General features: G+C 42.1%; 1 protein-coding gene across 1 annotated transcript in view; it reads left to right on the top strand.

Annotated features, from left to right (window-relative positions):
• The window catches only part of TEKT5 (tektin 5), a 54,618-nt gene extending 33,813 nt beyond the window's left edge, over window positions 1-20,805 (top strand). The window contains exons 6-7 of the mRNA XM_067551301.1: window positions 13,503-13,657; window positions 20,592-20,805. Of these exons, the coding sequence (XP_067407402.1) occupies window positions 13,503-13,657; window positions 20,592-20,805 (369 nt within the window). The remainder of the gene's footprint in view (window positions 1-13,502; window positions 13,658-20,591) is intronic.
• Window positions 20,806-21,483: the final 678 nt, after the last annotated feature.

The raw sequence follows: 21,483 nt of genomic DNA, 5'->3' as shown, positions 1-21,483 counted from the left end.
GCTGAGCCAGTCCTCTATCTTTTCTAACTATAAAACACAGCATGGTACACCAATGGCACTATAAAACTTGATACTGGATAGTAAACTGCTTTTTGTTTATTTGGACGTTTTTGCTGTATATGAGTGCAGAAAAGCGTTTACAACTAGAAGAACTGATTTATTTCTCCCTGCAGCCAAATTTGTTTGATTTAAAAACAAACAAGTGCTGGTTTGTCAGGACAACATTCTGGGAACAATGGAGAGCAGAAATAAAGGGCAATTTCAAAAAGAGTAAACAGCTTGTATTTCGAAAGAAATCAAAAGGCTCCAATTACTGTTTCACCTGGGCACTTTCTGTCAAATTACAAAAACATAAAGTCAGCCATATAAGCAAGCTTAATAAATCATAACTTTCAGTTTGATTTGGTGTATCTAGCCACTTCCCCTCCAACTTGTTGAAATAAGATTTTTCCATAACCCACCCCCAAAGATCAAATAATTTATTTTTAGCCAAAGTTGAAGGTTTTTTCCTTCCTTCCTTAGCAACAATAGAACATGCTTACATGGTGGCGAGAAAGAAAAACAAATACATTTTATATTCTTATGCCTCCATTCTTTACTGAGGGGATCAAAGGAGGTTAATGCCGCTTCACATTTGGTTCTAAACTTTATGATAGCTGGCCACCTTACAACTCTCTCCCTTGCAGAGAAAATCAGAAACTGGATACCTCCTTTGAAATACTTTCAGAGGTCAGCTGCAATAGATCCTGTCTATTGAAGCTGATCTGAGTGCTCATAACATTTAGTAACAAGGGCAGGGCTTGACACCTCAGCACTTAGCTTACAAGAGGCATAGATAAAGACATATTAAAACACTGGTTCTCAAACGGGGGATCGCGACCCCTCACGGGGTAGCAATGTAGTTACGTGTGTGTCGCGAGCTGTGAGCCCCGACCCTGACCAGGCACAGGGCTGTGAGCCTCCCTGCTTCCTTCTGGCGGAGGAATATGGGGGAGGAAGTGAGCAGTGATACACAGATACTGCTCACCCCCACCCCATTCCTTCGTGCCCCCTAGGGGATTGTATAGGTGGGAAGGGGAGCGAGAAGCAATGCCAGGGCTTCCTGCATCCAGGTCACTTTCCCCACGTATGCTGTGCTGTGAGGCAAGTATCAGGAGCTGCTGCTCTCTGCCTTCCCCTTGAGGGGGTTGCACTCAGAGACTTGCTATGTGAAAGGGTCACCAATACGAGAAGTTTGAGAACCATTGTATTGAAACTTGATGGGGGAGGAAAGAAGTGGTTGTGAAAATGCATAGGACCTTCTGCCACATTGAAAAGCACATACCGTGGGTAGTAAAAGGAGGTGTGTGACTCATTCCCCACACCAGGTTACACCACTGACCCTAGGTTACACACAACAGCATATTTTTAGCCTTAATATCATAGGCTCTTACAGCTTTTTACACCCATTCCTGATGGTTGGACAAGCTGTTCATTTTATTCTTTAATATTTGAACCTGTTTAAAAGTAAACAAGTCTCAGATGATTAGTGAACTGTGACTAAGAAGTGATTGCTAAGGTGTGTGCTAGTATGATCAGCTCAAACTTGCCCAGAAAAACCTGTTTAAAGGGGGATATATATATATATATTTTTGTCCAGAAATAGCTACATATTAGGCCTGTGCTGCCACACATGTAAAGGTGAAAACTAAGTCACTTCATGTATTTCTCCTGAGCTCTATCCTGTGGAAAGACCAGAGTTCTCTCACTGTAATGAATGATTAATCTCATGATACAGGAGCTTCTGCCCTCACTTGTGTAAGCAGAATCACTATGGGTCTTCTGTGTGGGGCAGAAGGAAGGGAGCAGTCCAAAGACAGGCCACGGAGGAGAACCCTGCCCTCCCAGCATGCCATAAGGCAGTTCTCCATAGTAAGGCACTTCATGGCAGAGCCCGGGGGAAAAGGGAAGTTGTGAGTGTGCCCAGAGGGACCACAATTAAGTGGTACATAGGTCTAACAGTCCCATGCCTACAAGGGTGTGTTCAGTTTGGTATGAATCTAAGTGATTTGCTTTGCAATGTAACATGAAATCTCCTCACACTCAGGGTACATGTAAACTGCAATCTAAGGTGTAATTGTAGCTCAGGTAGACATGCCTGTGCTAGCATGGCTCAAGAATAGTGTAAATGCAGCAGTGTGGGCTGTACAAGCACACCAGGGACCCTGGGTACCAAAGACAGCACCCCTGGAGCGACACTGTAGCATGGGTATGTCTACCCCAGCTGCAACATCATCTTGGATTCCAGTGTAGACACACCCTAAGGGCTAATATGGGTGGGCTTTGTGGCTGTGGTGGAGATTCAGGTTAGCTTCCCAAGCTCAAGTGTAGGGGGTTGGGTGGGCTTGAGCCCTGCTAGCGTGTGTCTGTCTACTTAGGCTGGGAAGGTCACGCCCAGCTGCAGTGTAGACATACTCATCAGGGGATTCTGCTAAACTGCTGTGTGAAGACAGGTCAGATCCACCAGGCTATCTTCCATGAGTGATGCTTTGCTATTACTGTGATGGAGATGAAGGCATTCTCTCTCTCCCACTGCTGTGGCATTATTATGCAAGAAATCTGTGACTGGCCTTACTGATGCTCAGCTACTGCTCAGTGGCTGGAGGGAAAATCCTCCCCTGCAACCAGTGCAGAGCCCATCTGCGCCAAATCGATTTACACAAGCCTGGCACAGGGACCAGGATTTGGCCCAAGGGAATATCAATCTTCTGAATGTGCCATAGTAAAACCTTTCCTTACTCTCAGCAAGGACTCTGTGGTAGGAAATAGAGCAGCAGCTGCCTGGGGCTGTAGGGCTAAAATAGGTCAAGAGCAAGGTGTTAACTTCCTCTGCCACATCCCTCCATCATTCAAGGCCCTTCCAAGCATATGTCTACATTGCATGTGGCGGTCAGCTTGCAGCACGTGTGCACATACGCAGGCTAGCTTTAACCTAGCTGGTGTAAGTACCAATATCAGTGAAGCTGCAACAGCACAGGCTGCAGCACAGTCCGTACAAACCCAACCAGGACCCAAGGTACTTATGCAGACCGCTAGCCCGCACTGAATCCCATGGGATTATTGCTGTTGATATGCAAGCTGGCGAGATCAAAGTGAACTCAGGTATGACTATGCACGCTGCAGTCACACCTCTGATCGAAACGATCCTGGTATGTGGGATATCCAGGTGCAGAGTACAGCATAAAAACTTTGTTGAGAAAAATCAGGGGCTAATGTGTATCAGTGAGGAATGCAAAGAATTAAGTGATTGGTTAATATAGTTATGGTATCCTCAGCAAAAATAACAAACAAAATTCAGGAGTTTATAATTCAGCCATAAAAAATATTTTTAAAGGAAACCAACCATTTTACTATCGCAAAGCAATAGAAAAAATCTAAACCCTTTAAAAACCATAATAAAAAACTTAAAAGGGACACTGAGCTCAAATTTGGTCCTAAATAGGGATTTTTTTAAAAATTAAAAAAAGACAAAACCACAGGCATTTTTTTTTTAAAAACAAAATTTTTTGAGGACCAACTAGAGAAGCTAACTAGAAACTGATTTACAAACAAATGTGAAACTGTTTAAGATGAGATGCATGGAACGTAAAAGGGTCTAAACAAGGTTTTCAAAATTTCACTTAATCTGAAGTATTCTATTGATTATATAAGGACCCCTGGGCCCTGATCCCACAATTGGATCTATCTGGATGGACCGTTGAGTCCATTCAGGGAGATAGTTTAAGGATGCAAATGCACAGATCTGAATCCAGGGCTGGGGTCTTATTTTGTTTTTTAAATATATTATTGATAACCTGACAGTGTCTTTTCTAGTCTGTGCAAAAAATCAGTTTGCATAATAAAGTTATAAATAAAACTATTAGGATTGTGTAGTTGCTATTTGGCATGCCTACAGCTCAAAGATTGCTCTAGTTTTGAACTATGAAGATTGTTTTGCTGTGTTTACTTTAGCCCATTTAGTTTTATTGTGAAGCTTTGTAAACAAAGGTTTGCAATGGTCTGTGAAGTCCAGACCACCACCCCACACACAAAATGTGCCTAACCAATTGTGTAATGCTGTACATGGAGGGGAAAACGTTCTTCCAGGTTTCATGTTGATCAGCTAATGCTCTAAAGTATGGAAGTTGACTACCCTGTCTTAGCATGCACAACTACTGTTCAAATGTTACTCCTCATACTTATTGCAGACCCTTTTCAGTCCAGCTAAAATGTTTGATTGCATGACCTGTGTGACAAAGAATTCCACAGGCTGATGATACACTATTACAGTATTATAATTATTTGTTCTATATGTATCTGCCTTTTACTTTCTTGATGGACCTTTGGACTCTGCCCTCCCTCCCTCTCCCCAATCAAAACAAAACTTAGGGCTTGTTCACACTTACCCAGAAATTTGGCGGCAGTCGACGGGAGTTACGCAAACTACGCAGAGTAGTTTGCGTAACTCCCATCGACTGCTTCTGTGCGCTGTTCACATTGAGCTGAGCCGACGGGAAAAGCGTACCCGTCGGCTCAGCGCTACACTGGTTGAGGAGGTGGACTTATTAAGTCGACTCCCTCATTGATTGAGCAGGTCTCACTGACCACTCAATCGATCATGAAAGATCAATCTGGCGGTAGCGATTTTGCTGCCGCTAGTGTAAACACAGCCTTAGAAAGTGACCTGAAATTAAAAACAGATCAACCAACCAACCAGACCAAACCAAACCACCACCTCAGGTTTTTGTTTATCCTGAAAAGAGAAGAACCAGAGACACCATGACGTCTGCTAGGAACTGTTCTATCGTTAATTGATTTTACATAGAGGACAGCATTCAGATTTAGCAGCAGCATAAAACCGTAACATAGATACAGTGTAAAAGAAGATGGACCAAATTCATCTAGTTTTGACTTAATCAATTTAAATTCCAAGCTATACCAGGGATAAATTTAGTCAAAGATTATTACATATAATTATTAAACCTTGAAATATTGTGCTTATGTGTCCTAACAAATTGTAAAGTCAGCCATAATTACACTAATCACTCATGGAAATTAAATAACTAGCAAGAAATGACTTAACCATGAAATATATACAACAAAAACATTAGAAGATCAGATCATGAAGTAAACTCTCAAAAAGCAGATGAAATTACAGAACAATGTTGCAGCTACCTTGTTATTACCTGACTGTACCTTAGTGCATTCAGCGCCTAGGCACTTAGCAAAAACCACAGAAACAAGGATATTCACAGCTGGGGACTGAGTATAACATTTTAAAAGTATGTATGTTGTGTGTAAGGTTATTCTGATCACACCATGAAGTATGAGTGAGATTTCAGCAACTCTTGTTCCCGGTAATATTGAATCCAGCCAGTAACAACCATACCCTTGGTTTGGTGGAAGCGAACAGCAGTTTATATAAACCCTCAGGAATGCCAGAGCACAAAATTCTGCTTATTTTCTGTAAATGAAGGGTGTATGATGGGCAGCTGCTTAAGCCAATCTCTGGTTAGACTCCCTGTGGTACACACAGTTCAGGGTTTATTGTTTTTGCTGCTGCCTTTGGAGGTCCTCCAGAAATGACGTGGACTGGTGCAACACTATCTGGTGATTCTTCCCACCAATCCAGTTATGCATTTTAGATTATTTGAATGATTTAATCCAATGTGTAGCCAGCATGTGTAATCAAAGGCTGTTTGTATAGTGCTCCTGCCATGCGTTGGAGGTAATTCCCCTGAGGGCATTTTTCTTTGTATGTTCTAGATGACGGTGTTTTTAAAAAAAAAAAAAAATAGAGGCCTCAGCCAGGAACACGGAATAAGACTAAACCATATCTATAAAAAACATAATCAGTCAAAATTTAAAGGTGGCTGCATGTCTTACGTTTGCATTGTGAGTTCACAGGCAGGTTCAAATAATATTTTTTGAGTGATTGATCAGGGAGGGAGTTCTTTGCTCAATAGCAGTAATCAGTTTCCTTGACTGTGCATCATATGCTTTCAAACTATTCTCACCTGTGTGAACAATACATCTGAGCATCCACTGAAAGCCATATGGTATAAGGAGTGCTTTGTAGTTATTGCTTTTGCTAATTCAAAGGGCCGTTACAGTTGAACACATAAAACTATGACATTTTTCATTGATTTACTTGGATAATAAAACTCTCATAACTCCTTGAGCGTTCCTAGCAACGACTGCTCTATAAAGACAGCCACAATAAAAAGATACATTTCACAAGCACAGTCACATCTTACCTTTCTCAAATTTTAAAAAGTTTGCTTACTGAAAGATTGCAAATTGCATAAGCCCCATTTATCTTTAGTGAATTCTAAACATGAAAAATGATTTTCCTGTACTTGTTACTATACTATTACTTATGAGGGGAAAAACAGACATGCATTCCTTCAATTTCCTGTAAGAGAACAAGATAATCCCATGCCTTCTATGTTGTGAAGGGAGCAAATGCATGTTCATTGCCTGGACAGGAGACTTGTGGCCCATGCAGATGTGGTTATGCAGTGTGTTTCCCCTCACTCTGTAGCTGTCACTCACAGCACATCCAGTCCAACAATGTGACTCTGGAGAAAAGTATCAGTTATTGGGTCCCGATGACAGAGGGAGAGATGGAACAACTGCAATAGCTGCAATGTGCTTCTGTTGAAAATGAGAGAATTTGGAGGGAGGAGCACGGTTTGTAGGCAGTACCAGGAAGTCAGTCTGTATGCACGTGGCTAGAATATTAGCTGCAGTTGCAGCACCTTAGTAGTTTTCTTAATAAAGAGTTTTACAAGCATGGAGTCCTCTCATACTATTACCCTGAATATGGTTCATGAAACAAAACCCACCATGACTAGCCTAGGTACTACCCATAAGATAATGCTATCAACTTCAGAACTAAGTCTCCCACCATGGTTTCCACCTGACATTGGAAGCCAATAGAAAATATGGCCGTGATCCAAATGATATGGCCCCTCCTGTCTTGATGGGACCTTGGCCTTTGTGTATAGCAGTGGTTCTCAACCTTTTTTCAGTTGCAGCTCCCTAAAAAATTTGGAGATGCAGACCCCTTTGTCTTAGACATGGTTTGCGGACCCCCAGGGGTCTGCGGGCCACAGGTCAAAAACCTTTGTTATATAGGGCACCTCCTACTTCCTTCCACCAGCAGCAGAGCATCCCTAGTGGGAAGTGGAGTGAAAGAATACAAATAAAAGCAGCTTTTCAAGAGTCTCAGGTTTGACACATACCAATGCACACTCAGGGCTGGAATTGTTGACACTTGTGCACAAAGGTGTCAGAGCTCAACGTCTGCTGGTGTGTGTGTATATACATTGTGAGCACGTGTGAACAGGCATCTGCTCCTGCATACAAGTGGAGGTAGGGTAGAGGTGGGGCCAGAGTGAGAATCTGCCCCTAATGTTCTCTTTGGTCACTGAAGATGAAATTCAAGGCAATGGGCTTTTCACAGGAGACTAAGAACACAGTTGTGGGACGGAGTCTGTCAGTCTTAGACATTTGTAAAACACTCACTGCCATATACTGGATCTGCTCAACATCATCCATAGTAGATAATAGTTGGCTCTGCTCTGTCCCTTCCATAGCATAAAAAGCTCTGTGTTTGTAACAGAATACTTCACCCAAGCTGGAGGAAAGGGGGCAGGACACAGTGACTATTACAGCCCCTGGGTTACAGTAGTGGTCCTGCTTTGCTCTGCCCCCCCCCCCCCCCATCTGGGACTGTGGCCAGTGGAACTGCACAGTTCACATTTGGGCATACCCCCACCACTTCCCTGCTCCTCCCCCAAGCTCCCCTGTGCTCACACAGCCTGCATTGTGCAGGGGGCTGCTGAGTCCCCCTCAGTGGCCTCCTGCTTCCTTTCCTTCAGTAAAGCAGCCATGACAGACATACTATCTTTCCCTCCAGCAATGGGGCTGCAGGAGGATTTCACAAGTCAAACCGTTCCATCTCGTCTCCTTACACCTCTGGCTAAGCCTGCAATACTAATGTTCCGTCTGATTATGCCTCCTGGAGCAGTGCTTCTTGCCTAACCCTAGTCACTGGCTAAGTGATTTAGGTCACTTTCTGCTTCATGTTCTATCTCTGTGTTCTAAGCAAACAGGCAGCAGCACGGTGGACACCGTTCACTCTTACTCTGGGACAAACACATTTTCAAATGGCCTCTGTCCTCTGGGGAGTTGTTTTACATTATCAAGGTGTGGTGCCTAGTCCACTGCTATGGGCTGTGTCGATTGCTCAGTAAAGCAGGCAGGAACCACTTGCTTAACTATCATAAATCATCCCATCCACCTGCTCGTGAGACAAACAAGGAACGGGCTGGGAGCCAGGTTTGGCTGAAAAGGCACTATCGTGTCATGCCTCGCTCAGCATCAAGTTGAGAATGCACAAGTTCTCCAGTAAATTTCAAGCAGAAACCCTGTACACACCCAGGCTAAAGAATTAGTCATGAATACATTTTTGCCTGATATTTTTTAATGTGCTGAGGAGCCTTGGGCCAGACTTTTTATTTTCATTACACACACTTTTTTTTTTTTATTTTAAAATATTTGTAGTACTCGTGAAAGTGAGGTTAATATGCTGGGCCAAAGTCACCCCTAATGTAACTCTGCTGGAGGCAAAGGAATTACACCAAGGTGAATTTAGCCCACTGGCATACAACCAGCCATAGCATGGAAACAGCTACTTTAGAGAATACTCCCTCTACTTAGAGAGAGAAGCTGCGGTACAAACACAGGAAAGGAGGACCCTGATAAGGAATGGCTGACCTCTAGAAGTAGTGCATGTTTCTTTCCCTCACATTCCTGTTACACCCATGCAGGCTGAAGTGACATTTTGGTTTGCATTAAAAGTAAATAGTGATTTTAATAGCCAGAGTGAGGCACAGTACTACGAGGCTCTGTAAGATCTCACCCACAAACATCTGCTAAACCACTGGCAACATATCTAGAAACTGGATCTTTTGTCAGGGTAGAAGGAGGGAGAGCTCCTTGTAATATTAAAAATAATGCTGGAAACACTGAGCAAAGCTCTAAATAGTTAAGGACGTTCTGGAAGCTACTCAAGTTCTACCTTTTGAACAACAACAATAGATCAGAAACAAAGCCTTATGGATCAACTGCATTTCACTACACGGGAAGAACAAGGATGTGGATTTTGTGCATAATGAATCATAATCCACTTAACTTCATTAGGTCTCTTGCTCTGATTTTTGTCCTGAGGGGAAAAACAAGCTATATGTAACTGTAGCACTAGATGCACAATCTCTCTCTCTATATAACTGTAGTCTTATCACTAAGTTTTTCCTTTGCAGACTAGGCGGCTACCAAACTCATACTGTTAGTGGTGTAAGTAAACACAAGGTTACTTATATTTGTGATTACTGAAAGCAAAATACAAAAGCAAATACTGTGAAATGAAATGAGCGGGAAAGATCTGCTATTCTGAGCTTCACTTCCTTTCATTACAGTTTGCATTCTTCTAATCATAGAACCAGACTGCTTTGCTATAGGGAATATCTTGCAACACCTTGCAATCAGACAAAGCCTCCTTAGGGATCCAAGTCTTTGGGCAACTGCCCGCTGCCCTGCTGTTCCTGGCAACAACTGTGCTTCCAGGTATAGCAGTTCTTGTCTACACCCAAACTTGCACCAGTTTAAACTAAATCAGTTTAAAGAACAAACTTTCAGTGATAATGAATCTTAAACTAAATCATGGAAATCACTCTGAAACGGAAATAAGTAGCCACACACAGGGTGCATTGATGTAACTTCTTCAGCTTCTAAACTAATCAATACAACTCATGTGTAGGTAAGGCCCAAGTGGCTTATTTTAGTTTATCTTAGCCTTTATCTGCTCTAAATATAAATGTTGCAGCAGTCTAACTGAAGGGTGTTTAAAACCCATTTAATTAAACTTGTGCAAGCCTCTGTGTGGCCACAGCCGTTTATAACATATTGGTCAGTACCCAACCTGCATAAGTCAGCTGTAAAGAGATAGAGATGTCTAGACAAGGTTTTGCATCAGTATAACTAAACTAGTTTTTAAACGATTTCAGTTGAACTGGTGGAATTGTTGTGTGGAGATAAGCCCTAGATAAGGTATGAGTTCCCTGGAACTTAGGGAGCTCTCTCTGCATTGGAAGTTTCCTTTATATCCCCATAATAAGATATAATATGTCTATTACTTCAGGAGAAGTCAAGGCAATTTTCAAGGTTCTCCAAGTCTTTATCAGCATCACCATTTCCAAAGGTTATGAATGTGCTAAAACTACCAGCCTTATTTTGTTCACCTCATGCTATCAGATAAAGGGGAGCACTGAGGGACAGCTGTCATAGATAGCAGGCAGATTCACCCCTGACCACTCCTGGTCTCCTTGAGTACACCCCCTGCTGGTTTCAGGTCATTCTCTCTCGGGATGGAATCACATAATTCTCCCTGTGTAGTCCCCTGCGTATCACCCATGACCACCCTAGCAGATCTGACAATCCTTGAAGCTAGCAGTTTCAAACAGACAATTTAAAATGACTGGCTGATCAGTGCAGTTATAGGTCAGTGACTTTTATAAAGGGGATTCTTCCCAGGTAAGTGTCCTCATTTAAAGATTAGATGTATAAATAATTGGCTTTGTACCACTTCCTCATCTAAAGTAATCTAAAGAGGATAACGGACAGGTAAGATGATCTCATGGTGGTATGAAGTAATTTAGAGTATAAAATTGGGCTAAGGGTTGCAAAAATCACTCCAACTTGGCAGCCTCAACAGAGAGGCAAGGAATCTACATGGGCATGGAATTTTACATATCCTGCTGCTCCTAAAGACTGTCACCTCCAGGTCCAGAGTGAGGCAACCTGGAGAAGATTGTTCTGTCAATGCATGTGCTATACCTGTTCTGTGGATAAATAGGGTTTCAATTACTAGTCACATTGATGCCTCAATACAGATTATAGAAGTGCCAAGTGATGGGTTGATCACAATGGTTCTGAAGAGTTAGGATCAGTTAAATTAATGCACCATAATGCAGTGGATGGAATGTGTTACCTTACCTATCTTGCCTCCACCAATGTAAAGGCAAGTCAATACTTTATAACTTTTCCCTGCTGTTTTTTCTATTTTTTATTATAATTTAAATCAAAGAGCCTACAAGCTGTAGGGCCTAAAGGAAACAGTTATTGGAGGTGATCGTGCTACTTCGCAGTTTAAAATTATGCTGCTGTAACTCCACTGGCATCTCCCCTTTGAGGCTACTTCACTCAATGTCCCTTCCATTTGAAAAAGATTGGCTTTCCATGCAAGCAGCTAATTCTTTTTTGGCTCAGGGAGGAGTTTTTGAAAACTTCTGAATTCAGCTCCAGTGTGAAAGATTGAATGTGATTCATGTGTTCTTGCACAAGGCATTGCTGAAACATTTGGAGTATGCAGTGGTTTTCGAGGGGCCAAACTGGGTCGCTGTCCTAAGATTTTTGACACCATGACATGGATGGAAATAAAGAAATCAGTGTAAGCTTGGAATGAAAGTGGCAGCTTTTCCATGTCTATAAGCATCTATGCAACACTTCCACTATTCAAGTGCATCTTTTTGATGTGGGAGCAAACTGGAGAATGGAGCAAAAGGGAAATAAGTTCCTGTAAATCTATAACCCATTACTTTAACAAAGTCTTCTTTGAAACTGGCTTTATACAGTATGACATTGTTAGAAATTCTTTTCCAGAAAAGCTCTGTGTTTCACTTCTGCACATTTGGGAGAGGGGTCAGGAGCCAGTTGAAGAAACTTTCACCCCATTTTATTTACAAAACTCCCAGTCTGCAATTGGAAAGACATGGCTTGTTTTCAAATAGTCTCACCAGAGTGCTCTGGTGTTGCTAGAAATGTCTGCAATTTTCTGAGATATAATTGTAAGGGCCTCCACTTGAGTGTTGTGTGTATGTTTGTTCTCTTGGGTACATCAGAGGAAGTGACAAATACTATCTTCAGTATTAAACCAACACAACATGGAACAAATATACTTGGTTGCCTTAATTTAGGAGATTTATTACTGATTAACAACAAACTGAGGTCAGAAAATAGCCAGTTCTAATAAGAAGTTACACATTTTAAAAATAAAACCAGAATCTCATAACCCTGAACAGCCCATTAGCTTTGTCATTTCCAGCAGCAACCTCTGCTGTGGTAGAGATCATCAGGTTCAGAGAGGAATCTGTGGATTCTATCTCCCCAGGTCTATAGACCTCATATTACTGAGGGGCTTCTTTCCAGATGGTGGCCTGGGGTTAAAGGAGTGCACATTCCATGACTATATTAACTTTTCAAAGTTTTATAATTGGTCCTATAATCAGTGAGATAATGTGATGTAAGTCCTAGGAAAATAAGGACAAAATAGAATCTAACCTTCTATTTAACAGCTATTGAAAATTTTTTAGCAATGACCTAGAAGAAAAAAAAATCACTGGTAAAGTTTGCAGATGACACAAAAATTGGGGAAGTGGTGAATAATAAAGAGGTTTGGTCACTGATATGCAATGATCTGGATCACTTGGTAAGCTGGGTGCAAGCAAACAATATTGATTTCATATGGCTAAATGTAAATGTGTACATCTAGGAACAAAGAATGTAGGTCAGACTTACAGTATAGCGGACTCTATCCTGGGAAGCTGTGACTCTGAAAAAGATTTAGGGGTCATAGTGGATAATCAGCTGCACTTGAACTCCCGGTGCAATTTTGTGACGAAAAGGGCTAGTGCAATCCTTTGGATGAAAAAGAAGGGGAATCTTGAGTAGGAGCACAAGAGGTTATTTGGTGCATGTGCTGCTGGAATCCTGTGTCCAGTTCCGGTGTCTACAGTTCAAGAAGGATAATGATAAATTGGAGAGGGTTCAGAGAAGAGCCATGGGAATGTTTAAAGGATTAGAAAACCTGCTTTATAATTGACAGAGTATCTATTTAACTTAAAGAGAAGGTTAAGGGGTGACTTGATTACAATCTATAGGTACCTACATGGGGGAAAAATGACAATGGGCCTTTCAATCTAGTGGAGAAAGGCATAACATGGTCCAATGATTGGAAGTTGAAGTGAAACAAATTCAGACCAGAAATAAGGCACAGATTTTTTTAATGGTGAGGTTATTTAAACATTGGAACAATGTTCACAGACAACATGTTTCTAGGTTCCAGTGAGCACATTCTCCCTTGTTCTGGGCTCAGAGCCTCCATTAATGGTGGTCTTTACACAGAAAAGGGAAAAACATTCTCAAATAGGGATTCCTGTTGCTTATCCCTTTGAGAAACAGAGGAAAATATTCTCCTTAGCTCATGGAAGCTGCTGTCCATATGTTGGGCTAGTTTAGCTGCTCATATATAGCTCAACACAAATGCTTATATGTAAACTGAAGTAGGGAAGGGTAGTAGTGTAGAATTCCAGTTAAGTATATGGCGAGGTCCATAAAAAATGCTCTGGGTTTTTTTTCAGACCCTTCAAGAAATCTTTCAGACAGAAAATACAATCATGTTGCTGGAAAGAGCTATAATGGCAAAGGAGTGCCCACTGAAAGTAGCTCAGACCCGCCTGGAGGGAAGAACAAGACGACCCAATGTAGAACTTTGCCGAGACATACCTCAGTTTAAGTAAGTGCATGCCATGGTTCACCCATCTCTCAAATGGTAGCTCTAGGGTTGAATTTCAGATGGATTCACTCTGGGTTATTTGAATGAATGCAGAGCCCACAAAGAGAGAAGTCACACACTACTTGGAGATTAGAATGGTGTTAGTTACATTATAATAATTAATTAAAATTGTAAGACCTAGAAGAAAGAAGTATAATCCAGACCAAATACATCTAACGTCAAACAATGGGCCCAAATTTGAGATTCTGAGCATGTGCAAGTCCCACTAAAGTCCCCCTACCCTATCTGTTTGAGGCTTCAGTGTGTAGCAGGTGGCTGGCATCTCTTGGGATTTAGGCTGTGTTCAGACTGACCGCGGCAAAATCGCCGCTGCCAGATCGATCTTTCTTGATCGATTGAGCGGTCAGTGAGACCTGCTCAATCGATCAGGAAGTTGACTGAGTAAGTCCACCCCCTCAAGTAGCGTAGCGCTGAGCCGACGGGAACAGTGTCGGCTCAGCGCAGTGGGAACAACGTGCAGAAGGGAAGCAGAGCAGTCGACGTCAGTTACGCAAACTACTCAGTGTAGTTTGCGTAATTCCCGTCAACTGCCACCGAATTGCGCGGTAAGTGTGAACCAGCCCTTAGTCCTGTATTTGATTTCTGAACCATTTTGCAAGCCCCTTCAACAGGTTCTCTTCAATATTTGCTTAATTTAAAAAAGTTAAGTTTTAAATAATATTTATCCCCGGTGAGCCTGTATCTCTGTACTGTACTAAAACATTTATTACAAATCATTGATTGCTGGTCCCCATCTAAAACTTAGCTATACATAATAGCATGAGATCCAATCTCTGCCTCCTGAAGTAATTCTCCAATGCTTTTACACAATTATCGAGCCACTTTAATGATAATCTTTTAAACAGATGAGCCCAGCTGGTCTGCACACACAGTTGCTTTTGTGCACAGTACCTTCTGTGGTGATAGATTTGTGCAATGTAGGATGTTACCAGTTCTTCTCTAGAGGCTCATGAGGCAGTTCAAGTTTTTCCCTCTTCTGCTCATTTGGAGCATACCGTTTTTGTGCAAAAAGCTTCCAGCTGAACTTCATCCAATCTGTAAAACCTTTAAACATTATCTCCAGAACATGCAGTCCTGGTTTTCTCAAGTAATGGTGTGATGCCAAAAGTCGGTATTTCTTCAGTAGATGGAGAGAACTTCAGACTCCAGCATGAAGAATTCTGCAGATTTTTATTAAAAGCTGTGCAACAATGCCTGTTTGATTTTAGTCCTAAGGAAAAAATACATGGTGTATGTAGCAACTTCATGAAGGATAAGCTGATTAGTGATACATGTTGTGTTTGGGCATGGAAATTTAGTTATTTTTTTAAAACTATATTGTGTCAGATCAAATAGCCTCTTTTCAAACTGGGATGTAGTAGTCAATCATAGCTCATTACACTGTCACCTTCACATTTTTCCCTCCAACTTCCTGACCCATACATTGTGGAATATAGTATCATTTTTCCAACTGCACAGGCCTCCTCAGGCATCTGTATGGTCAGCTTTGAAATTCTTCTGGGCATGTCCACATATTAGGTGGCTTCATCTTTATAAAGTCCACAAATTGCAGAAGGGGGCAGGGGGACTGTTTTGGCTCTAGAATTGGTTATTACCTCAGTAGTTTTCTTTCTGTAGCCGCCATCATCACACAAATTACACTTTTATTACGTGTGCAGATAAACTATAGGCTCATATGATCAGCCACTGTTCTGTATTTCCCCGTACAAGAAAAGCAGGTGAGCATAAATATTCACCTCTAGCTCAAGTCGTGCCTTTACTTTGAGGCCTTGGGTGGTTGCCAAGGTAGCCCACAGCTATGATACTGATTTACCACTTACCATACTTAGAGGATAAAATTCAAATGGGAGTTGAAGCCAGATCATATCAAAACCCCATCAATCGGGTCATAGATTATCTAAGAGCTTTACAATATTTGGCTTTGCAGACCCTCTAACGCAATTTAGGCCTTGTCTTTACACAGATTTAGTATCAGTACAATTATTTTAGTTAACAGTGTGGATTTAAAAAAACAAAATACTTATACCAATATTATGCCTAGTGGATGCAGTTATGGCATGAAGGTGTTTTAACAGTATAGCTTATTCCACTTCCACATAATAAGCTGCACAAATATAAACACTTATATAATGACACAACTCTGTTCATGCTAGGTGTGTTGTGACACTAACTATGCTGGTATAGTTAGAGATGTAATTATAGACAAGGCCTAAAACTCAGTTGAAGAAGTTGTTGTGCTTCTATCACAATTTGATTTTAAATATGGTGAAGTCATAATTACTGTATTTCAGACATGGTTACAGGATCATAATAGATGCATCAAAACCACAGCTGTGCTAGCTGGTTCTGAGGAAATGAGCTGAGCTGATCTTTCACCTAGAACATGACTCAAACTCAACCCAAACACCATATCATTTTGGACATTAGAAAATGTCCAGCAACTTTGCAAGGGGTCTACACAGGGTCTAGTATTCATATATTAAACTTTTGACAGTTTTTTTTTTTTTAGATTTCTCTGGAGACATTAATAAGCTGAAATGAGATCTGGTCTTCTAGTAATTCAATTCCTGGATGGTGGAAATACTGTGAAGAAATCAGATAGTCCACAGAGTACTTTATTTTTAGCTTAATAAATGCAAAGACTGTCATCATCAAATGTGCACAGTCTATTGAGGACTGTTGCACCCGCCAGAGTGACGACAATTAATTGCATCAAACCAGGCATTGTGCAATGAAGTTCCCAAATCTGGCTCAATTCTGCAAATTGGAAATCTGCAAATCTCTGAGGCACCCCCATGGATGGCACCAGGTGGGGTGAGGGTATGGACCCCTTCACATGTTGATGGAGAGCTTGAGAGCATGATGTGTGCTGAAATGTTTTTGTCCATCCTGGTGACATGGCCAGAGAGCATGCAATGCTGCTTGAAATATAATGAGTGACTGAAAGGAGGCCAGATCTTTGTGAGATTATGATATTTCACACACACACACAGAAAAAATCAAACCACTTTATGCTCAGGATTTGGTGAGAACGTATGGAATGCTTCTAGCCACTTCAAGTCTGCCTGTAAGAGGGCCCAGGTTTCTAACCTGCATAGCAATACAGGTAGTACACAAGTTTGATAAATCCTTAACTTTGTCTCAGCAAAAGGCATGTTTGCACCCATAAGTGAGTGTCATGGGGTGTATGTATCCCCTGCTAGTCCAGCAACCAAAGGGTTAACATAGGCACTGCCAGCCAGGCAGTTAATACAGGCACCTCCCAGTAACTGGAGGACAAAAAGGCTGGGAAGCAGAGGGGCAAGGCAGCTACCAGAGGAGCGAACAGGCTGGAGAAAGGTGCTCCTGCCAGCAAGCTACTAAAGAGCTGTCCAGAGACAACAGCCCAGGAGGGGACAAACTGACCGACAGGTTGGAAGGAAGACTCTCAGGGCACTGTCAAAGTTGAGGAACCCTAAGCCTGCTTACCTAACTTGAAGGCCCTGAGCTGGACCCAGGAGAGTGGCGGGCCTGGATTCCCTTACCAACCCCCTGACAGACTTGGGAGTGGAGAAAGGGTTTGCAGACTCCTGTGCACCAGGAATAGACTGACATCCCCGCTGGGCTATGTGAGCCCAAGGGCTGAGCCATGCTTTGCCAGAGGGGGTGCTGTTGCACCAATACACCGCCTCACAGTGAGACACGGACTTCACGCAAGAGACAGGAAGATCAATTCATTGAACATCATCTGGTTTGCTGTGACTGAACTCTGCTTGTAGCCTAGGCAGATGAACTAGTCAGCGCTCTCCAAGGTACTCGACCCCGCCTCCACTGGATGGTTCTGACGGCCCTGCTCAGAGGTTCTGAACTTTGATTTTCTGCCATGAAACGTTCAGTCCTATAGTGCAGACAGTGTCTTGAGATCCTGGAGGGTGGGGCTGAAATCCTCTGACTTCTTCACAAGCAAGGCAGCATTGTCAGTGTAGTCTTGGTTGGCGAACACTTCTTGACCAACCTGGATTCCAACATGTGTAGTGGCAAGTTCTAATAGCCAGTTGATAGTTCTACAGAATAATACTGGGGTGAGACTGCTTCCCTGCGGCACACCTGAGGTCGTGCAGAAATGCAGCAAAGCTGGGAACCAATGTGCGCATTCACACTGGTACACGTGGGAAGATCAGCAGATCTGGAACACCAGCTCCTTCCAGTGCAAGTCAAAGTGCTGATCACAAGTGACAATCAAGAGCTGTTTTGATTTTGATATACGCCACGTGAATCGGGTGATTAAATTCTCAGTGCAGCTCAGCCAAAAGCTGGAGGATAAAGATAGCGCCCATTGTCAACTGCCCAGCTGTGAAACCTGACTGCTGTTGACAACAACATCTGTTAAGGAACGGCTGCATCCTGCTAAGCAGAATGTGAATAGAGACACCTTTCCATGGTATGACAGCCATGAGATCAATCTGTAGTTGCCACACTCAATGTGAAATCTGTTGCCCTTGTACGGGGATATTATGATGGCATCTTTCCATTCTGCTGGTACTTTGACTGATGCCCACTCTTTTAAGAACAGTTGATGCAGGCCAGGGCTCACTGATTCCAAAACATCTTTGAATAGCTTGGTGGAACACCATCAGCTCCAGCCACACATCCATTTTTGAAGCTTTTGCAGGACTTTTCATACTCCTTTTAGTGCTAGAGGATCAATGTTCATCCCTAGGACTGCAGCTATGTGGGTTGCCAGGTCACATAACTCCAGAGAGTTGTCATCAGGTCTGGGTTCAGCATGCTTTCATAATGCGTTTTCCATCTATCACAGACCTCATCCATTGATGAGCAGGGAGTGCCATCTGGTTTCATGATGGGGATGTTAGAAGGCTGTTTATGGCTGCCAGCCAGGCACATGATGGCTCCATTGGCGGGATGCAGACTGATGTACTTTAGACCATCCTCTGCTTTGTTGGTCAGGGATTTGACGTAGATCAGCCATTTATGTTCTTGGACATCTCCCAACTTGCATGCTTCTGCCTTTTTTTTTGGGGGGGGGGGGGAGGGGGGGGAGGGGAGGAAGGGGAGAAGGGTCTAATATTTCAGGCCTCAGCAGAAAGCCAAGGTTTCTTGCACAATTGTCTGAAGCCAATTTTTCCAGTGGCAGCATGTAATCTCACATGCAAAGACGGTGAAGGAAAAATAAACTAATACATAAATATTGAAGCATCTGGAAATCCAAGTCCATATCTAGTTTTTTGTTCAACTACTAGAAAGTTGCACTTCGTGTTTGGTACAGAAGTAGAAAAGGAAATGGGCAATAGTCATGGGCTTTCTGAAGTGACAGAAATCAGGAAGCACTGGATAAGCTCATGAGTCTGTTCTCTTGTCCAAGTCCAGTTTAGATAGAAGAGATTCCAATTAGTGAGGGGCAATGGGCAAACCCCCTAAACTCAGGATGTTTGCTACATTCAGATAAATACCCAAATATTTAGACGCTTCCCCAATGAATATATGAGCTATCTCCGTCATCTGGGTCTGCAAGAAATTTCCAGTGGTTTTTTTCCCACTTGAGCAGGCTCAAACCATTGCTAAAAAGCAATTCTTAAGGTATTTCCTCACTCTGGCTTCTGACCTCCATCTGAATCAGTAGCAGTGTGAATGAGCGGGGAAAATATTCCTGAACCTCAGTGAAAGGCTCAGTTACAGGTTTTTAGTATGAGGTATAATTGCAGGATTTGCAACAGTCATTTTACCCAGTCTTGCTTCCCCAGCCCTTGTTCATACAAACACCTGAATCTAAGTCATGAAGTCCTTACACAGGCAAAAGAGTTTTGCAGCACTAAAAATTATACAATACAGCTCGTGAACGTTTGGGAGCTTAACTGATCCAAGCATTGAATCTTTGTCTGTCATAATTGCAGCTGAACCTCAAGGAAGATTTTGGATTTAAATATGCCGGTTTGAGCCTTGGTGCATTTGAAATCTGAACCCACTTTGGTATTCAAATTTTGTGACAGGAGGCCATTAAAAAAAAAAAACTGTAGAAGCAGACGCCCATCTAGCTAATGTAAAACTATTTACTGTCTATTTCCCTACTTGAAGGATTTATGTCCTTGGAATAATTTGTATTGGTTACTTATCTCATATGGTTAAAAAGTAGGATAATTCAACCCAAAAGCTCTATTGTTATAGCTAGGGGGCAAAAATACCCATTTAAACACTTTTTTAACCTGTAAATGTTATTTGAGTTCGCAGTTTATTGAAAAGGAAGTGCTAATATTGGCACTGGTTCTCTATCTCAATGTGCTGCCAACAGTACAGCTTAAGGAATTCGATAGATATCTAATTAATAAAGGAAGGTTATCTTTGCTGTGCATTTTACTGCAGCAACTGGGAACACTCCAGTATGGCAATTTAAGGTGGACCCTGGGAAAACTGATGTTTATTATTTTACAGAGTAAGAAAACAGTAACGTGCTTTGAGCAACTGACAGAATTGACTGGCGAGGGGCTATCCTGTATTCCCTCTAAAGCTGAATGTGTTTGATCACATCCAGCCCAGAAATATATTAGAACACCATCTAATATGGGTTTGACACTGCAGTGATATTCCTGGAAATGCTGCCTTGACAATGGCGGGCAGGGGAAGAGAAGGAAAAAGTTAGTCTCAGAAACTGCCTCAACGCACAGCTGCCCAAGCTGCCGCTGAAGGGACTCCCCTTCCTACGAGGTGCTAAGGCACTGAGGTGTTTTTCACACTTGTTCAGTCCAACTCAAATCTTCTTTTGAAAACTTAAATCCCCTACATCCAGCAGATAAATCCTGGCTATCCACCGTCCTGGGGAACAGACCACAGAAAGGATTTGTTTGGCATTTGGGTAACTTGTCTCCTCTTCCCTTTTCAGACTCATCAATGAAGTTTTTACTATAGATGACACATTGCAGACTCTGAAGCTGCGCCTGCGAGAGGCCCAGGATACTCTTCAGCTGTTGGTCCTTAACAAAGCAAGACTGGAGCATGACCTTTCCGTGAAGGCTAATTCCCTCTTCATTGACAAGAAGTGCATGGACATGCGCAAAACCTTCCCCAGCACCCCACGGCTCACAGGTTACACTTGAAGTCTTCCCCTATCTTTTCAGTATGTGCCATAAAGGTTGCAAATCATGAAGGAAGTATTTTTCATTTAGCTTTTTTAAAAACACAACCCAATAGAAATAAACACACCAAAATGAAAAGCGTCATTGCTCTTTCCTTGCAGCAACACATGCTCAGCAGCTGCAGTAAATCTGTGCAGTAGAATGAGAAACCTTTTCAGACAGAAGCAGATCAACTTGACAACAGTAAAAAAAAAAACCCAAACTGTGCGTGTAAATTTATGGGTGGTGAAAGGTGTTGCTTGTTGCAAGTCTAGCGTTATAGTGATGTGAACATCAGTCAGTTGGGAACTAGAGTCAGATGGACCATGCTTGATTGATACAGGTTGCAGAACAGCTAGAAGGCAACGACTCTAAACCACTACTTACCTAAGATGAGTAAAGTTTATTTTGGGGTTTTTTGTAGCCTGGTTATACAGAAGGTCAGCCTACATGATCATAAAGGTCCCTTCTGGCGTTGAAATTTGTGAAATTGTTCACCTAGAGGTGAAAACCAACAAACTAGCTACACCTGCTTTTAAAATTGTATCTTGTACATGTGGATATGAAGAAAATATTTTATATGTGAACTGAGTGTGACTGATATAATGATATTTGGCCAAGTCTGGAGTTGGCAGAAATATTTAGAAATGTGAACTATTC

The sequence above is a fragment of the Emydura macquarii genome, unplaced genomic scaffold (genome assembly GCF_026122565.2).
Source record: "Emydura macquarii macquarii isolate MOO-44397 ecotype Brisbane River unplaced genomic scaffold, CSIRO-AGI_Emac_v2 contig_1348, whole genome shotgun sequence".
NCBI lineage: Eukaryota > Metazoa > Chordata > Testudines > Chelidae > Emydura > Emydura macquarii.
This window is presented reverse-complemented; position numbering and strand designations above follow the sequence as displayed.